Genomic DNA, 20,235 nt, shown 5'->3' with positions numbered 1-20,235 from the left:
ACACAGAAAACGACTAAAAACTGACAAAACATCAAAAAAGAAGACAAAACCCTTTCCCCTGTATTAATGCTCAGATTGGTCATTATTCTAAATGCTGACATAAATATTGATCATGTGGCCCTCGGATCAGATACAATCACATGTTTGTGAAAGATAATCAGCAGAGAAACGTCTTAAATACACATTCATGTTTATTACCAATAACAAATTTCTGACTATAGATCATTTGACTGACATTTTTTTTTTTTTAAACGTTCTTTTTTTCTTCAAACAATCTTTTTTTTTAAGCCAAAACAAAACCGCTTTCATAATCAACAGTGAGAACTGTACAAAACCAGTGTGCGAGGAACAATAACTGCTCTAAAAACAGTTCTCACGTGTGTAAATGCAACTTAAAGTGAAAACACAAATAAGTGATCACACATGACAGGATATGTACATGCACTAAAGTGCTAGTGTTTCAAAAGGCATGCAAATATTTGACTGATATTTGTACATCTGCCCTTCAAATTATGCATAAGATTAAGCTTGTCGTCATCCAACGTCTTCGCGCCCACAGAGCCCAACATTCACCCACAAACACACAAAACAAGGATTTTTAGCATCAGAAATGACATCATATGTCTCTGCTTCGGACCCGATGAAGCAGATCTGTTTTTGTGACTCGTCTTTTCTTAGAAAAGTGTCAAAGGAAGTAAAACATAAAGTGGTAAAAGATGAGAGAAACGAGTGCATACATACAACTGTGACAGCTGTGGAAATTCTCACCTGAAAGTATAGAATAAAAATCACGATGAAACGTGTAATTATGTATGAAAAAAAGACAGAAACTCAAATAAACAGGCACATTATTAAAAAACTCATTAAAAAATTAAATAAAAATGCCTTTCATGTCTTTTGATGGTCTTACAGTACATGCCAGGTTCTTCCTGACAGAAGTTCTGGTACCTTGATAGTCAGCTGGTGTTACTGGGATGATCCCAACACCCCGTCTCCAGGTTCAGTCTCATTTGAGTCCCTGGAACTGGGGGTTTGTGAGGTACTGCGTCTTTCTATGCTGAGGTGGAGGAGTGTGCGAGAATGTACTGAAGTCTTCTTCACCCTCCAGGATGGTTTTCTGGTGTCCAGGTGGTGGGAAGGTGAACCTTCTCTTCGGGCCCTCGTTCCATTTGGGGGAGGAGACGGGGGAACGGGAGGCCCAACGAGATGGCGGTCTGCGATTGGCCGGGCGAGAAGGTCTCTGGAAGCAGGAGTCCAGAGGCGGAGCCACTGGGGAGCGAGGCAGATCCTGCCAATGACAAGGAGCCGTCAGAGAGGAGGACTACGGGGCCACTGGTGGCTCTCTGGGTTCAGGAAGTGGAGCAGATTGAGTGAGACACATGAACAAAGGAAGATGAGAGGTAGGAAAACACATCTGAAAGAAAAGGATGCGAGCGGAGACGTCACAGAGAGGATGCTAACATTATGACATGATTATGATTGTTCCTACGAGTCCTATCTTTCATTGGTTGTGGTCTAAGCTAGGGCTGGACAATATGTTGACAATCAACATATATCAAGTTTCCGGTTTTGGCGATAAAGAAGAGTGGTTTTGGCTCAAGTACCCCCTTTCTCTTATTTCTGAATCCAAGTACCCCCTTTGTACGAGAACTATTTAAAAACAACTATAAAACATAATGATGGAATGAACGAGTGATAACAGACATTTTAAAGAATCTTATTTTGTAAATAAGAGGAAAGAAACAGTATTTACTGCAGTGGTTTCCAACCTCTTTTGGATTGTGACCCTATTTTAATATCAAGTATTTCTGGTGACCCCAAAGATATAAAAAGATTTATATTTCACAAACAAAAGTACAGATTTGTGTTTTATATATATATATAAAATAAATAAATAAAAAATTAAAAATCTAGTTTAATTTTTCAGAAATTTCAGGCGACCCCATTTAAACTCCAGGCGACCCCACATGGGGTCCCGACCCCAAGGTTGAAAAACCCTGATTTAGTGGCTCCTGAAAATATTTATTTCTATAGTTTTTTATCATTTACAATCATATCACGCCTGGGGTGTGACCAAGACTGACACTTTATCTGTTATTTGTCTACTCTCTCTCAAGTACCCCATTAGAGAAACACTGAAATAGAAAATAACAATATCGCCTATATAGATATACTGTATATAGTTTTCTATACAACTTATTTTGTATCAAAATACTCAATTTATGAGTCGCTGCATTTGCTACTTCTCAGAACAGCATGAAAAGCACAGGTAGATGATTTAATGAGTTCGTCCTCACCCTCACTCACACATGCTGTCCTTTATAGGAGAAAAGGGCAACGTGGGACATATTCTGCCGGTGTTTGTTAATAAATGTGCCTGTGTGGTATTTAGTATCAGCAAATTTAACCCAGAATTGTCTTTTTGGTCCGATTTTATTGCATAAAAAAAAAAAAAAAAATCAAGATTTATATCGTATATTACCATTTTGACAAAAAATATCGAGATATGAGTTTTGTTCCATATTGCCCAGCCCTAGTCAGACTTCTAACATTGCACATGACATTGCAAAACATTGCTGAAGGACATAAACGGACGAGTAACATAACTAAGAACTATAGGGATTATTCATAAGTCGTCGTCCCATCCATAAATGATTCATTTATAGTTATAAATACAGCTGATGGATTGTATACACTGGAAACACTGCACAACAGAACATGCACCAATAATATGGACAGGATGTGAGCGCACACGTGTGTTACAGAGTAAAACAACTAATGAAAATTTAAAATAAAAAAAAAATCACCATTTGATACTCTGACAAAGTTTTCAGCAACTAAAGACAACAATAAATTCTCTGTTTTGTAAACAATATAGCAAAAAAAAAAAAATAGAATAAAATAAATACTAAGTAATAAGTAATTTTCAGGGGTGCATGTGAATATAATTTTTCTCCTAAAACAACCGAAATATGATAGATTAGTTAATTTTGTCAGGAATACAGTAAATCAACCAGATGAAGTGAGAAGATAAAGTGATGTGAAGTGTAAACTGTGCGAAGAAGAAAGAAAGCCCAGTACAGACGTACACAACACAAATATAAGGACACAAATGCCAACAACAAAACAGTTCATTCAGTTATACACACACGACGACTGAAATACAGTGTTAGTGAGGTGAAACACAGTCAAAACACCAAAATAAACCTGTGAATGAGTGACACATACTTTAAATTTCCCCTTTTCTGTGTGGTCAAGTTTCCTTGAACGCTTTTAACAAATAGTAACAGCAAATGGCTAACATAACAGCTAACGTTAGCCACCTCTATAGACCCTTGCGACTGACGTCACGCTACATTGACCCAGCGCCATCTTGGAAGATGACGGTCCTATACGGATGCACCTGCGTGGGTGTGTTTACTTGAATAATAGTGTTATTTTTTGACTTAATGAAAGCAGCCCATGTGCTAAACGATTGTCGAAGGTCGTCTCCATATGTCGGAGGCCACGGATTATGTTGACACTTTACCAGAAGCCGAGAGAAGTCGTTACAAGGAGAAACTGGGTGTGATCGGCGGGAATGACCCCGACAATGTTCCTGTTGACAAATGGAATGAAGATGTGTCTTATTTCCCAGGATTGATTTATCCTGACATTGTGAACTACCTCGTCTGTACATCTAGCTCATACACAGTGGACCACATGAAAAGTCTGAAGGGACTGGAAGCTCACAACCAGTTTGTTTGTGGCTGGATTTGTGAAGTAACTGCTTTTCTTAATAATGGCTAATTTTTCCATAATTAATCGGTAATATAGGTGTGCAATACTGGTTTTTAGAATCTGAGCTATTTTATTAATGACATAAATTTGTGTGAAAAATAGATCTGCACACATGGATCAATGCAAATAAAACAATTTAGTTAATTTAGTCTAATTTATTTTCCTGAAGAAAGACTTGTGTACTCCACCCAAACACAGCGCAAAAGTTTACCATCGCTGTAGGATCTCTGCTTCGCTAAAACGTTTCCTGCGGTGGCCTGTTCTTCCAACATGGCGGAGGGCCGTACATCACGTGACCTGTGAGGTCATGTGACATGGGTCTATAGTTATTGACTAGCCATCATGCTAGCTAGTGCCCAGGTCAGCTACTAGCTTAACATTTGCTGACATATCTTTTTTTTCTTAATGTTATCCTGTCACATTAGCTAGGAGCTACACAGTTAGCTAGTAGCTAAACAGCTAGCTAGCAGCTAAACAGTTAGCTAGTAGCTACACAGTTAGCTAGTAGCTAAACAGTTAGCTAGTAGCTACACAGCTAGCTAGTAGCTACACAGTTAGCTAGTAGCTAAACAGTTAGCTAGTTTCTAACTTACTGTAGCTCAGCCAAAGCAGTCTCACGGGAAAACGTGACAATGATTCTATTTTCGTGTGTGCCAACACGATTTCAAACCCCCATTTCAATTGGAAGTTACGAAAACATTTTGTGCGAAGCAGGACAAAAAAAAGTTGTCCCCTGCCGCACAAAATATATGAGAAAATTGTTGATATTGATAGTGATATCCCAGATATCTCCAACTGGGAAATACTGTAGTTAGAAACAATCCATAGATTTGTAAAATATATTTTAATGCACATTATTGCAACAACTGAATAGTTGAATACTCTTCTCTTTGGATCTTCTCACCGCTTGCAAGGGTCCATCTTGGCTACATTAGTTTTAATCTGCTCATAGCGTGAGAAACCTGTAATTGACCTATACTAACCTTTTTTATTTAAACAACAATTTTAAGAAATGTGATGAATTTGAAAGGTTCATGATAAAAACATATATATTTTTTTTAAGCTGACGTAAAAACTTGACAGATAAATACTTTTTTTTAAAAATAATTGTCTTCTAAGGATAATCATTATAATAATGATGGCTTGAATTTATATAGCGCTTTTATTCTATGAGACTCAAAGCGCGCACACAGAAACCATTCTTCATTCACACCAGTCACTCACACCAGTCATACCGGTGGTGGTAAGCTATGTTGTAGCCACAGCCGATCTGGGGAATATAATGATAAAGCAGTGGATTTTATATAGCGCTTTATTATAGACACTCAAAGAGCTTTACAGAATTAAGACATTGTTCTTTCACTCTACACTTAGTGGTGGCAAGCTACAATTATAGCCACAGGTGCCCTGGGGCAGACTGACAGAAGCGAGGCGCCATCAGCCCCCACCGCTAACTGACAGAAGCGTGGCTGTCATTTCGCGCCTGACCACCACCAACATTCATGCACAATTCATACCCATTCATAGGAGGCAATGTGGGTAAAGTGCCTTGCCCAAGGACACAACAACAATGACTTGGCTAGAGCGGAATTCAAACCCCAAACCGTTCGGTTATTGGACGACTCAACTGTCCAACACACTGTCATTGAGTAATGATAACTTGTTTTTAAGTTGTATTAGAAAGTAGTGGGCATGGAAGATGATTGAGGCGTTGAACCGTGTTAAATAACTATTATGGCCCTTAAAAAACAACCAATGAACTGAGCATGCTTGCATTAACACGGACTGACGAATGGAGAAACAAGGATCTTCTGATTCAACTCCGATGAATTGTCAGTGTCACTCTGCTGTCCTGTGAAGCATGCAAAGATGAAGAGGTAAAAGGTCGGGGGAAGGTTTAGAGGTGTGAGGCGAGGGGTCCATGTGGTTGGTGAAGCCATCACTACCCAAAGGTGGTAGAGGCGGACAAGGAGGAGGAACTTACATCACGGAGACAAGCAGAGTTAGAGTCCCCAAGGAGTTGTTAGTATGACAGTGTGGTTCTGGATCAGAGCACAGTGGACAGATTGGAGAAGGGCAAGGTGAAGCCAAAAGGGAAGTGAAGGAAAAAGGGAGAGAAGGACATAAAAGAGCGGAGAACGTTATTTGGTAAAACTGAGGGATAAAAGAGGCACATGATAAGTCTGGCACAGACTAATGCTGCATTCACACCGGGTGTGTCACAAAATGTTCGTGCGGCCACATTACATACAAAGTCAATGGACAGACGTGGCCCGGAGGTAAAATCTTTCCTGTGCGGCTGTGTGCGGTCCAAAGCGCAAGTCAAGAGCGTTGGCCATGCGAGCGAGCTCTTGATTTTTCGTCATATTCGCAAGAGTTGAAAATATTGAACTCCTGCGACTGTTTCGCAAAACGAAAGCCAATCAGAGTCTTTGTTGACGATGACGTCAGGCCGTCAACACGGACACCGGTCTGTTCACCCATTCAACCATGGAGTAGAAGCTGTGTGTGACCACCTGGAGCTGTATGACACAGCCTTTATAACCAGGACCGGACTAGGAAGGATTTGACGTGGAGGAGAATCAGCGAGGAGTTGGTAGTAGCAGGTAAAAGTTCTCTCTGTAGTTTTCATCTTTGAAAGTCTGCACTGAGCTAGGATAGCATTAGCCGCTAATCACACCGGCTTTTTTCACTGGTGGTTTACGTTTATGAGAGGAGAAAACGAAGCGCAGCTCCTCGCTTCAGCAGACACGAGTTTGATGTGTCGCTGGTGGGCGGGGCTTTGTTTCAAACGTGCATATGAAGCGAATGAGGACATTTTTTGATCCTGCGACACAAGCGGAACGTTTCGTGCGGCAGATGCGTCCGGTGCCGCAGAAGACGCATTCGGTGTGAACGCAGCATAAGGCAGAAGTAGGGGTTGAAATTCAGCCTCAGCTCTGATGGTAGCGGGTCAGGCAGGTTAGATGAGCTGTTCTAGACAACAATACTTATGACAAGGAAAACAACTTTATAAACACTACATAGATATACATACAAGGCAGCACCGTATGTCTTTTAGTAACTTTGATCAACTTTAAAGATGAGAGTTTCCGCAATTCTGCAAATGATCATTTTGTCTGAACTGAGCTTTCATTACTGAAACTACTGCCAATGAATGAAATGACAACCATTATTATATAATGTCACAGTTTTCCAGACATTGTTTAAAGTTTCTCCACTTTTATCTTTAGTTCAACTGGTGTGAAACCCTCTCTCTCTCATTGTTGTTGATGCAACTTAATAATCTACAAAACAAGTTACAAACTCAGAAAATAAACGTGTTGTACAATTATTACATATTATATATTATTAACATATATCAAAGAATGGAAGAGGATTAAGGCCAAATTTGATGGAGAAATTTTTTTGGGACAGATCAAGAAAAAAGTAGACATTTTGAGAATAAAGTCAAAATTTCAAGATTAAAGGCGAAATTTCGACTTTAATCTCAACATTGTATTTCAACTTTAGTCTCTAAATTTTGACTTTATTAAAAAAACAATTTCTCCATCAAAATTGACCCTATCAAAGGTGCTAGAGACAATATATATATTTTTTATCAGATAAAAACAAAAAAAGTATATGCTTCATAGATCAATGAAAAAGAGTAAAAGCTTGAAATTGCCCCCTGAAGATTTGTTTTTATCGCCACTATAAACACTGTGTTGCCATTGACAGAAGTTTTGTGCATTGCATTGTGGGAGTTGGATTCTCATAGAGTTTAGATGGATGCATCAAAGTGTTTATACTTCATTCTTAAGGTAAGATTTTCCTTTATTCATCCCATGACGGCAAATTTACAATATTGCAGCAGTAAAGTGGACAGTACAAAAACAATACACAATATAAAAGTAATATATATATATATGTATATGGACAGTATACAAGAATAGACAGACAACAACAGCGACAACAGCAACAGCAGCAGCCTGATTACCCTGATTTCTAGTGTTTCTTTGCCAGACAAGGAGGACATCAGTTTTGTTCTAGTTTGTTCCCAGTATTCCCAGTGATATCACCACACTCTGCAAAACACTGTTTTGCCACAACTTGAAAACATCAGAAATGTGTTGGGGAGTCACTTGTTGTTTGTTTTTGTGGGTAAAAAAATGACGTAAAACACTTAGAGTATTTGCGTCCATCTACAGGACTCCACATCCCACAATGCAATGCACAAACCTTTTCCGACATTGTCAAGAAACCAAGTGTTTACAGTGGAGATGAAGACAAACCTTCCAGCAGCAATTCAAACCTTATACATCTTCTTTTTCCCAAGCAACTGATCTTTGATTTGTTGATCTATGAGACCTACACTATGTTTTCATATGTCAGCAGCAGCTTTGATGCTAAAATGTAATAAAAAAACACGGAAAATAAAACAGTACAATAAACACTAGAGTACACAATGATCACATAAACGTATACAGTTAAGTGTCATTAACATCATCTGTTACCAGACTTTATGACGTAAAAGTCACTTCAACCAATTATTCTGTGGAGTTTTTTTAAAAAAACCAGACTTCCATTATATAAATGAAGGCTTAATCCATTAGAACTACACACATCTATTGACCAAACCAATCCAATAAATTCTTCCTAGTTGTAACGTTTGGATTGTTTTAATAAGACGCTCATCAACACTTCATCTGCCCATTTAAAGCACACAAACACAGAGCAAAATAAAGCGCACAGCAATCTATTGGAACATTACATTATAATATCAATGCATATTGTGTATTTTTATCATCCATCAAAGCTTCACTGACACTCACAGAATCAAAAACTCACATCACGGACTGAAATATGAATCAGTGTGCCATGTACAGAAGAGAAGAGCAGCTGTCAGTGAGCATACCAATCATCAGCATATGTGAGATCATCACACTGTGTATACATTGCTTTAAATGCATACTTAACCTGGGACGCATTGCATTAATGTACAGATTTATTCCAGAGTGACCCACATCTCCTGGATTTTAATCTTTCTATGCAGAAGCTTTGCATTTGACTTTAAACAAGGGAAGGTCTCAAACAGGAAGCGCTAAAACCTCTGGTTGATGTTTTGACTGAAAGTTCCAAGTGTGAAATCATTACGTGATATTGTGGATATAATTAATGCGGGATAAAAAATAAATAAGTAAAAATAATCACACGTTCAGCGATCAGAAACTGAAGCAGATAGTTTGGATACATAGAGTTTAAGCCCAGAAGCAGAAGCCAATCCCATTAAAGTGACTGCAGCAGAGCAGAGTGTCTACAGACTGCAAAGTAGGAAAGTTTGGTTTTGCTAGAATGGAATAAATATTTGATCATTACCATTGCTTCAGTCTGTGTTTTCAATCTGAGAAAAAAAGCATGACATTTTAGTTATTGTGCATAGTAAACGCAGAGTACTGACATATCTTTTACTCAAGTAGAAGTACTACTGTTACTTGATTGAAATTGTACTTGAGTACAAGTACAAGTAAGTCATACATAAAATACTCAAGTACAAGTCAAAAGTAGCTCAATTAAATAGTTACTTTCACCCCCCACATTTATTTCATAATAAATCTTACCACGTTTCCCTTGCATATAGTAAACATCTCATGTATAAACTTAAAAAGGAAGAGATCAAGTCTTACACAATTGGAACTTAATTCATTCTCCACAAAGGCATCTGTATAAAATAAAATGTTTGTCAAAATGTACAATTTAAAATAAATAAATAACACCAATGAATTCAATTCAAAAATAACAAAAAATATCAAGTATAGCTACATTTATGTATGTATGTATGAATTTTAAAACAAAAGAAACCAGGATTCAATGCTGTTTTGATGCCTTGCATTACGTTTAATCTGATTGGTCTCTTTTGATGTGATGCATTTGATCATTTTTTGTAGTTTCACAATCTCCGTCGATCATTTTAAAACCAAAAAAAAAAAAAAAAAAAAAAAAAATGCACTCTAACAACTGGGTGTAGAAATGTAACTGATTACTGTACTTCTTTTAAAACACACTTGAGTACAAGTAAAATGACTGATTTAGAAATATACTCAAAAATGTACAAATACCCATAAAAGCAACTCAATTACAGAAACGTGAGTACTCATACTTATCTGTTACTTTCACTTCTGATTAAACCTAGCTGGATTCCATTATGTCAATAGGATAATCTTTTTTTTAAGTTTTCAATCATTGGAATGTAAGACGATAAATCTCACTCTGTCATTAAACACGGGCCCCAGATCAACTGAATGATGAAGCGCCGAATCCACTGAGTGGGAATATTTACCTCCATACATCCCGTCTGTCCTCTATCCGTGTCGGCCTGCCTGCTGCCCTCTCTGCTCTGTCCTCCAGCCTGCAGCCTCCTCTCCTCTCTAAAGTTCTGCTCCTGCAGCTTCTTGCTGACGATGCGTGCTGCGTTCTCAGCCAGAGTGTAGCCTGGCGGCGCCGACAGGTCCTGTCGTATGCTCACTACCTCTGTGTTCTTCTCCCCCTGTGTCTCCACTATCAGGTGCACGGGGCTGGGCGATCGCCCGCGAGCAGTCCTTATGATCTCCTGCACGTTCCGGTCCGTGGGTGGACCCCCGTGAGCGGGGCTGGGTTCGGCGGTGGGAGGGGGCGTGGGACGGGAGCGGCTCGGGGACTTGTTGTATTTCTGGATGGAGTCGTAGACCACGGGGGTGTGGTCGATGATGTTGAATAGACTGGAGAGGCCGTCGTTGATGGTGGTGTGCACTGGGCTGTCTCGGGTGGTGGTGGACCGCGCCCATGCTGACTCGCTGTTTCCTTTCTGAGGCGTGGTGGGGGTGGGTGCACGGTTATTGTTGGGTAAGTCAGATTTATTAGTTGTTGACAGTTTACGCTGAGTTTTAGGGGATCCATACTTAGGTGAGCAGCAGGGACGATCAAACTTGCTTTGGACCACAGGAGAATACTGGATCTTCCTGCGTGATGGGGAGGAAATGGGTGTGCTGCCACCCTTAGGCGTCAGGCAGCGGTGGGGGCTGCTGGTCAAGTTCCTCAGAACGTCTGTCTGCAGACCAACACTGATGGTCTGAGTGGTCTGCGTGCCTCGTGTGGTGAACCCATTAGTCTGGCAGGAGCTGTCCCGTACAATGAGCCCCGGAGGAGAGCGGATGGCGTTCCTGACTGAGATCGCCACTTCCTTCATGTCGTCGCTCATGTTTCTGGCGAGCTGGAGCTCTAGGGAGGAGGCATAGCCCACCGTGGGGATACTGGGGAACTGAACCGGGGAGGTCCTCAGCCCTCCGCTCTCCAGAAGACACGGCCACTTTGAGCTACCAAACACCTCGTCGGACCCGTCCGCCGCCATAGCCGCCTCCCCTCCACCGGCCCTGACTTTGGTCCCTTTGGAGAAGTGCTCCACTCCCACCCCCGACGAAGCCCCGGCTCCGTTACTCCTCAGCGGGGACCTGTGGCGGTGCTCGGGGCTGCTCAGAGTGCTGGTGGTTAGGGTGGCACTGGTGGTGAGGAACCATGGCTGGATCAGATCAGAAACACTTTCCATTTCACGGACCGGACCAGGGCCGAGGTTGGAAGACGGGAAGTCCCAGCCCTTGTTGTTGAACTCTTCAATATATTTGAGGTCATCTGGAGAAAGAGGAGGGGTGACCTCGTCTTGACCTTGGTCATCGAGGCGAGTCTTGTCTGGGAGGAATGGCGAGCTGTCCATTAGCCGCTGGAAGTCACTCATAGAGCAAACAGACTTAGCTCTGTGAGACACAGAATGAAAGTAATCAGACGCAGGTGATCAGTGAAGGAACAAAACCAGCAGGAAGTTAGAAAACAGATTCCAACAGACTTAAAGCATTGATGGAGCTAACCTCAGCAGACTTCCCCCCTCCCTTGAGTCGTCCTCGGAGCAAGCAGCATCCCCTTCCATCTCTGAAATCTCATTCAGGGCCTAAAACACAGCAGTTAAAAAAAGAAAAGTATTTAGTATCAATGAAGAATTTATCAATCATTTGTTTACTGTAATGTAGGAAAAGGGGTGGGACTAATAAGTGCATACTTCCACCCACTGCAAAAAGTATGTGTAGGCAGTAATATACAGTCTATGATTTGTTTTTTTTACTTTTTTTTCTAGGGGGAAAACATTTGCATCATGTATTAAAATATTTGACTTTTTTTTTTTTTTTTTTAAAATGACCTATAGCAGTGGTTTCCAAACAGCATAATGGAGATCCCATATTTAGAAGAGAATGTAAGGCAGTCATTGATAGCAGTGTTAGAGTTTCTTATACATTCTTTGAGAATCATAAATAATCGTTGAATCTTAAGAGTGGGACACATCATTGTGCTTGTACAGGTTGCAGTGTTTTCTACCTCCTTCATGCAGGGGAACCTCTTCTCACTGTCCAGTCTGGAGGGTGGGGGGACTTCCAGGCCACTAAAGGGGTCCAGAGTGAGCGCATCCAGGAACAGGTTCTCTGTAGGTCCCTTCAGCCTCATGGCAGCGCCCTGATCCTCCAGCATGGCGTCGGAGTCCGAGTGACAGCGTGTTGGGGGAACCGGGGCGGGGCTAGATGCACAAGGTGACCGCGGGGGTCGTGGTGATCGGGGGGCACTGCAGGGACTGTCCTGAGGTGGGAACATGCCTCTGTCAATGGATTCACCTCTCCAGTTGTTCAGCTCTCTTTGCATCTGCAGGAAGAAAAGGATCCGTGTCTCACTCAATGTAGTCTGTACAGGCTGTTTGAAATGGCATACTAACGTACTACACACTCAATGAGTATATACTGTCTACTATATACTAATAGGATGTTTAAGATGGTTAGGATGACGACCGTTTCCACTGAAATATACTTTCAAGTTTCCCAAGATGCATTTCGAACCTACGACGACAAAAACCTGAAGCACACTGAGGCTAAATATCTCTGTAGATTCTCCACCTTTGAAATTTCTGAAAACATTTTAAGTGAGAAAGTGACCAAGTAGAATCTCAACATGAGCTCATTTCATCCATAAAACTTCCAGAAACACATTTCATGCCGACATTTTGACCCGCCATTGTGCTACTGACCAAACTCCTGGTTAACTTCCTATTTACAAAAGCGTTAAAAACTATTGGAAGATAAGTGTGTACCCACTGCTCATACGTCCTGGTATAGTATACATCTGGGTAAGGCTGCACGATTTTAGCTCAAAACAATATCCGGATTTTTTACTTTGAAAACTCTATTTTCGATTCCGATTTTATTCCCCTTAAAAAATAAATAAATAAATAAATAAAAAAAAAAGACTGAATTTAATTACTGCAAGATTTTCTTGCAGTAATTTCTTTCATTTTCTTTTAATTGAAAAAGTGAAAACAAATTTCTATATTGGGAACAAAATGCAACAGCAAAACTGTTTGCAACAGCAAACCTGCCCAACCAAAAATAAATCCCTCAGCGTTTTTAAAAAGAGAACCTTGCATTAGAAAAAAAAAAACCTCACACAAAATTCACATTTAAGAAAGAAGAGGTTGTAGCGGAGGTCTATCACGGTAAATGTGTGTGAAACTTGTTTTTCAACAGTTTGTAAAGAGAGAGAGATTCCTGCCATTATTACACATGATTTTGACTTGTTAAAAATCCCCCTCAATAAATATTCCAATTTAGATTTTATATTGATTAATCGTGCAGCTTTACATCTGGGTATTTCTCGTGTACTAAATTTTTCCATACCATCTAATTGGAACGCACACATTTAGACGTCAGACTTAGTACGAGTAGTACATTAGTATGTGATTTCGAACACATGCACAGAATACATTTGCAACAGATGAACAAGATCTGCATTCCAGCTATCAACATACATCCCCCATCAGAGTAAGTCTAAGTAACACAACTCAGGTTGTAGAGGAAACAGCTGTGAGACTGTCTGTAAGGCATCTGCAACACACACTGTGTTTGCAGGTTGAAGGTTGATGAATGACATTATTCATCTGTCTGATGACCTGCACGGCATCGTTGCTGCTGAGTAATGCATCTGTGCATCCTGCAGCATATCCGTGTTCTGCTGTGCATCAGCAGTTTGGTTTTCCTGAGCTGGAAGAAGAAGGCCAGTATTCCCGCTATCGCTTCCTCCTTTCATTATACACACACACACATGCACACACACACACACACGCACACACACACACACACACACACACACACAATCGATGTGAGGTCCAGCTTCTCTTCCTGTGTTAGATAAACATGGGGCAATGCTACAGCTCATCTAATTATACTGCACAATAGAGTTTAATTGTTTATTGAATATTGGGATTTATTGTTTCAGTCACCAACAAGAATAAGCCTTTTTTTTTTTTTTGGAATTCAACCAACCAAATTTAGTTTTTTAAAAATAGCTGTTGAAAACACACTTATATAATCTTTTTTTTTTTAAACATAAATCTCTATATTTTCCTGAGCAACATGCATTTCACAGCATGCCCGTCAAAAGTAAAGTTTCTTTCAAAACAAAAGACAAGTCCAACATGAGAGACATTAAGTATTTATTTATTTTTGACCAGTACAGGTCCTTGACCCACTCTTGGGTCCCGGCCCACCAGTTGAGAATCGCTGATGTTGAGTGCTACACACATTTTATAAATATTGTAGTGCTCGGAAATGTCTGTTAACTTTTTGCCAATATCCAATTTGTTGATATTGTCCAAACCTTAATTTTTAATATAACCGACACGCCCCCCACATTAAGTTTCCATATTATTTACACGTAAGGCCATTTTTAATGTGATGCCCCACTGGATGTATTCCATATAAAAATAAACAAACAAACCTGGTACCGATGTCACCCAATATTACATCTCACGACAAATTTCGGCAGCTGATATGAGTTTGCTGATAATATCATCCGTCTCTAGTTGAGTTTATTGTCACATGGATTAAAGCAAAAATAATGTAAAGTTATAAAATAAACATGTTTGAATAAAAGACAAATAATAAAAGCGAACAATAGGAAACAGGAGAGGCATTAAAATACTAAGAATGAGCCACAATCACACACGTAAAACCACTGATAATAAAATTGTAGTATATTTTCTACAATGATTATCAACTTTTTTTTAAATATATATGACACTGTATGAAGTAATTTGTTAGCTTAATTTGTTTTAAGAAAGTTAAATCAAAACTAAAACTATAGAATAAATAAAAACTATTTAGTGCATCTCTTATATATACTTGCCCTATAATAGTAATTAAATTAAAAAAAATAAAAAGTGAATATTAACAACAGACAGAAGTAAGTCCTGGACTCTCTCACCCTCTCCATCTTGCGGTGCAGTTCTCTCATGCTGCCGTCCCACTCCTGTCGCTCTCGCTCCAGTCGCTCCAGCAGCTCGCTGCGCTCACGGCTCCATCTCTTCTCTCCGTGCAGCAGCTTCCACTGGAGGTCCATCGATGCGCTGTGACTCTCGGCCAGGAGGCGCCGATATTCCTCACGCTCTTGTTGCAAAGCCGACTCTGTGTCTCCAGCTGACCCGCCTTCACCTCCCTGAGCCTCACCTCGCACACTCTTCGCCTCCAGCTGAGGAATGACGGACAGAATCTGAACTACAGCAGGTGATGAAGCTGTGTGAGAATAAATCATGTCCTAATGCAGAGATGGACAACTATTATCACTGCAAGGGCCACAAAAATGTGATTGTCTGATCCGAGGGCCACGTTGACAGATTTCATGTCAGCATTTAGAATAAACACCAATCTGAGCATTAATAAAAAGGAGAACCAAAGGTTTGTGTTTTTGTTGTCATTTTGTGCATTTTTGTCATCGTTCTATGTCTTCTTAGAGTCATTAGTGTATCTGTTGTCATTCTGTGTGTTTTTGGAGTCATGTAGTTTTGTTATTTTGTGTGCATATTTGGAGTAATTTTGTATGTTCTGAGAGTCATTAGTGTATCTTGTACATATTGTAAATACTTGTTGTTGTTCTGTCCTTTATTAATTTATATATTCTACGTTGTTGTGTTTTTGTGCAGAGAAAACAGTCATTTCATTTTATTGCATGTCTTGTACACATAGTGGAAATCAAAACTAAAGCCAACTTTGTTGTGGTTCTGCGTGTTTTTTGAGCCATTTGTGTAGTTTTGTGGTTTTTATTGTATTTTGCTTTGGATTTGCGTGTCATTTTGTGTCTAACTGTTGCTTTCTTTTTTTGGAGTCATTTCTTGTATCTTTGTTGTCATTTTGTGTGTTTTTGGAGTCATTTTGTCTTATTGTTTTGTGTAGTTTTGTTGTTATTTGATGTATTTTTCAGTTATTTTGTGTAGCGTGTCAAATATCATATTACTTCCATGCTCTTGAATTAGAACTTTTAGGAGATTTGTTGAGAGGGCTGCACAGAGTTAGACCTGAGGGATTCCAGTTGCCCTTTACTGGATTAATGGTTTAACTCAAAGCAGCGAGATATATATATAAAAAAAGAGTTAATACAATGCTGGCCCCCTTTTTTTTGGATAATAGATCCAGATTCTATTGCTTAAAACTGTCAATATCAAGACACATTCATTACTGGAACGCAGAGGATGTGATTGGAGAGAATAAAAGCAAAACCCACAACATCCAGAGAGTAGGATGTCGACGAGCCAATATGTTTAAGTGGATGAGGCTTACTTGAAGTTGACAGGAGGATGAGAGCGAAGAAAATGTCTGTTTTTATACTGCTTGTGTTTAGAAACATGAGGGGCGATATCTGAGGACACAGGAATCTCTAAAGCTGCACAACAATGAAACTGTTTAACAGAAGCTATTGTGTGTTTCAAACTGGCTTTGATCTCATTATGGTACAAATCAGGTTCTGTTATATTCTGGCCATTCCTAAAATACAGAGACAAAAACAGGCTTTGCCTCATTTGCATGTTTGCCTTGGTTTGAACTTGCTTTATCAAAAAAAAAAAAAAAAAATAAGGAAGAGAGAACATATTATGCACTATTACTCTACATCAGTAAGAGTTTTCTCCACAGGTATCCAGTGTCATTTTTCCCATACCACAGTTTTCCCTGATAACTCAATAAGAAATCAGAAAAGTGATCCAACATTAGGAAGGATGTGTTGAATTATTCATTGTAACCAGGCAAACTGGTTTGAAAATGAAAACATTAGTGTTTTCTTGAATGATGTGCTTCCTAATATCCTCAGGGTTAGCATCCCGAGTCAACTTTCTCACATAAGATCTGGTTTCAAACAAAGCGTGGCCTTTGATCTCCGATATCAGGTCAAGTGATAAATCCTGCCTCTTCAAACATGTTTACTAGTGTCTCTGCTTATTAATAGCACTGTGTGTTCTCCTTTGCCAGAGTCTCTCTCCGGTCCCTTTAAAGCTTGATACTGGGACACCATCTGTACCTGAGCAACTTGGCACTTCATCTCTGCCCACTTGACCTCCCAGGCGGCTTTGTCATTGGCGTAGGTTTGCTGCAGTTGGCGCCGACGCATCTCGTCCTCCTGCAGTTCCTCCCGAAATTCCTCCAGCAGCGACCTCAGGGCCTGCAGCATCCGACGGTTCTCTCCAAACTGCGCGGAGATGGTTCAGAGAAAACACATTTTAGGAGAATTTAATCCTCAAGAATATTGTCAGAATTACTGGGAGGGGGAGTAAATTACACCAATAGACCCCCAAATAAATCAACATCCAAGCAGTTTGTCCCTCTGGCTCTTAATCTGAAACTTTAGGTTGTCTTTTATCATACATGCTCCTGCACAAATCTTTTTTTTTGTGATGTTGGGGATAAATTAGTTGAGGATGGGGCCCTAAGGGAGGATTAATAATGCATCCCAACAGTGCACAGACACTTATGAGAAGCGAAAGAACCAGAGGATCTAAATGTGTCATTCAAAAAAGAATAGTTGACTTTATTTATTGTTTTGGCTTCATATTTCATGACCTTTTCTAATTTGATGGTTACAAATGATCAAGCATAAAATGATCATGGTTATATCTATCTATCTTTCAATTTATCAATCTATCTATAAAGCAAGGAACATCTGTCTGTCTGTGTGTGTTCCTCAAATATCTCTGCGAATCAGGCTCAGATTGACAGGAGACTTTCAACATGGCTGCTGCTTGATTCAAAGGTGTGCAACGTCGGATTTGTTTGGACTCTAATGATACCGTTCATTAATTATTTCATAAAATGGTCTTTAATGCAGCTCAATGTTGACAGGTAGTCATGGCAACCCAGGATAAGTTAGAACAGCTCAATGTTGCTGGGTAGTCATGGTAGCTCAGGATAGGTTAAAGCTGCGTAGAATCTACAGGAGTGACTGCACAAAGGGCTTTTACAAATATATAAAATCCTAAAAAAAAAACAACAACCCGTAAATATTGACCAGCAGGTGTCCTCAGTGAGCAACGTTTGTAACTAAGATGAGTAATAATAATAATACAAAATTGTGTGTGTGTGTGTGTAATTCAGAATTACATTTGCATTAGGAATTGAGTGTTTACAAGGTCATTTTAAAGAGGATTTAACTTTTATTCTGAATGAAAGAGGAATTAATGCTTCCATGTAAACCAGCCATGAAAAAGCTACTTAACCTCCCACTTTTCTATAACAACACATACTTCCTACGGGCACTGCACTAGTATATAAATATCTATTATTTCTGTTCTGTTTGAACAATCACACAAAGTTTACAAAGGGTGGAATACAACACAAATTGACAGATAAAATAAAGTAAATAGATGCCTGTGGTCATTACAAGTCATCTTTCTTAAAACAAAACTCAGAGGGAAATAAAATACTAAAATAGAATAAAATCAAATAAACCTGGAAAACAGAGAATAATTATGTCTTCCTTTGAGGGTCAATCACCCTATTTTCCATACAGGTTTTTAAAAAACAACAAAATTAAATTAAAAAAAAAAGAAAAAAACAGTTTGTCAATATACATACCCACATACAAACATGTAAAAAATAAAATTTACCATAGTTATACTCAACACAATTACAAATTAAACTTAGATGGACTTACAGAAATTATATATTTTCTGCTTATTTGACAGTAAAACCTTTTATCTTCCTTCTCAAAAGTTAAAAAATATACAATTCTTCCCTTATCACAATAACTATATACAAAACAACAAGGAGAGTCTTGCTGAAGGGGGTGAGATTCTATTTTCTCAATGTGCTGGGGTCAATTTGACCCCAAGCTGTTTAAGCTGTGTAAATGTGTCCTTGTCTCTGACTCTCTGTGTGTGTGAGACCCATGTGTAAATGTGAGAAGATTTGGATGAAAATAGATAAATTAATTCTAATTGAAAAGTTTGACCTAGTGGTGGCGCTAGGGAACAAGTCTCATTACCAAGGGGTTATTTACGTATTCAACAAATAAACAAAGTGTCTGACAAAAACTATTTAAATCATTTTCTGGAGGCAAATATCCTTGGGGTCAGATTGACCCCAACAGTAGAATGTGTTAGTAATATTTGAGGATAATAAGACGGTTATGATCATGTTTACTTTTGGTTTAACCATTAAAAATATGAAAATAATGATGCTGCACGTCAGTCCAAGGGAAGAACTGACTGTTATTTCCCACCTGTCTGTGAGGCTGTATGTGTCGATCTGCTGACGGCAGAGACACGAGCGGTCCAGTCTCTGCGGCGTCCCCTGGTGTTTGTGGTGAGCACAGTCTGTCATCTCGGCCCATGTCTCTCTCTGCCTGCTCCATTATCACTCCCAGTTCTGGGATGCCCTCCAACTTCTCAAACTGGGAACAGATGACACAGCCGTCAAAAGAAGTGTTGTAACTAATGCACTCGTTAGTTTCAAACCCACAGTCTCAGAGTTTACACCAGCAAAGACAAACTATTCATGAACCAGTGTGCACTGTTTAATGGAGCCGTCAGAGCACCAATGTAAGCAGTCAGGATCAGTCTTATTTATCTAAGTGTACAAACCTTTTGCCTATACATTGGAACAGACAGCCCATGGGTGCACTTTAAACAGATCACAGGACACGTTGACGACTTTATTTATCAGATAAGTTTCAAGTTTGGAATGAGAACTTTATTTTATTGTGATTTTGAGTGTTTTTTGAGTAATTTCTTGTATCTTTGTGGTTGTTTTGTGTTTCGTGTCTGTGTTGTCATTATGTGCGTATAATTATAGTATTATACATTTATATTTATTTTTCCAATATTATATTTAAGTGTGTCATGTCATTCCTCCTTTCTCATTCTTGGAGAGCACCTTCATTTTTTTGTATATGTTTTGCAATGACAATAAAAGCTTCTAGTCTCTTCTATTCTATTTTGGAGTCTTTGTTGTCATTTTGTGTAGTTTTGTTGTCATTCCGTTGTCATTTTATGATGCAACATTTCGAAAGTCATTAATTAATTTTGCATCAATTTTTTTACTCAAAGTAATAATCCTCAGGCAATGCGTCATGTTTTGCATCGTAATGAAG

General features: G+C 39.3%; 1 protein-coding gene across 6 annotated transcripts in view; it reads right to left on the bottom strand.

Annotated features, from left to right (window-relative positions):
• Positions 1–416: 416 nt before the first annotated feature.
• Positions 417–20,235, bottom strand: part of mtcl1 (microtubule crosslinking factor 1) — a 64,799-nt gene continuing 44,980 nt past the window's right edge. For 2 of the 6 annotated variants that reach the window (XM_028472478.1, XM_028472480.1), the window contains 7 exons: positions 19,366–19,536; positions 17,170–17,337; positions 15,088–15,351; positions 12,160–12,477; positions 11,658–11,737; positions 10,100–11,546; positions 417–1,288 (listed from right to left, as the gene is read on the bottom strand). In XM_028472478.1, coding sequence (XP_028328279.1) covers positions 1,007–1,288; positions 10,100–11,546; positions 11,658–11,737; positions 12,160–12,477; positions 15,088–15,351; positions 17,170–17,337; positions 19,366–19,536 — 2,730 coding nt within the window. In that variant the 3' untranslated portion in view covers positions 417–1,006. Of the gene's footprint in view, positions 1,415–5,764; positions 5,823–9,138; positions 9,164–10,099; positions 11,547–11,657; positions 11,738–12,159; positions 12,478–15,087; positions 15,352–17,169; positions 17,338–19,365; positions 19,537–20,235 lie in introns of all 6 variants that reach the window. The other 4 variants (XM_028472483.1, XM_028472482.1, XM_028472484.1 and 1 more) reach the window with 4 other exon arrangements.

This window comes from Gouania willdenowi, chromosome 17 (genome assembly GCF_900634775.1).
Source record: "Gouania willdenowi chromosome 17, fGouWil2.1, whole genome shotgun sequence".
NCBI lineage: Eukaryota > Metazoa > Chordata > Actinopteri > Blenniiformes > Gobiesocidae > Gouania > Gouania willdenowi.
This window is presented reverse-complemented; position numbering and strand designations above follow the sequence as displayed.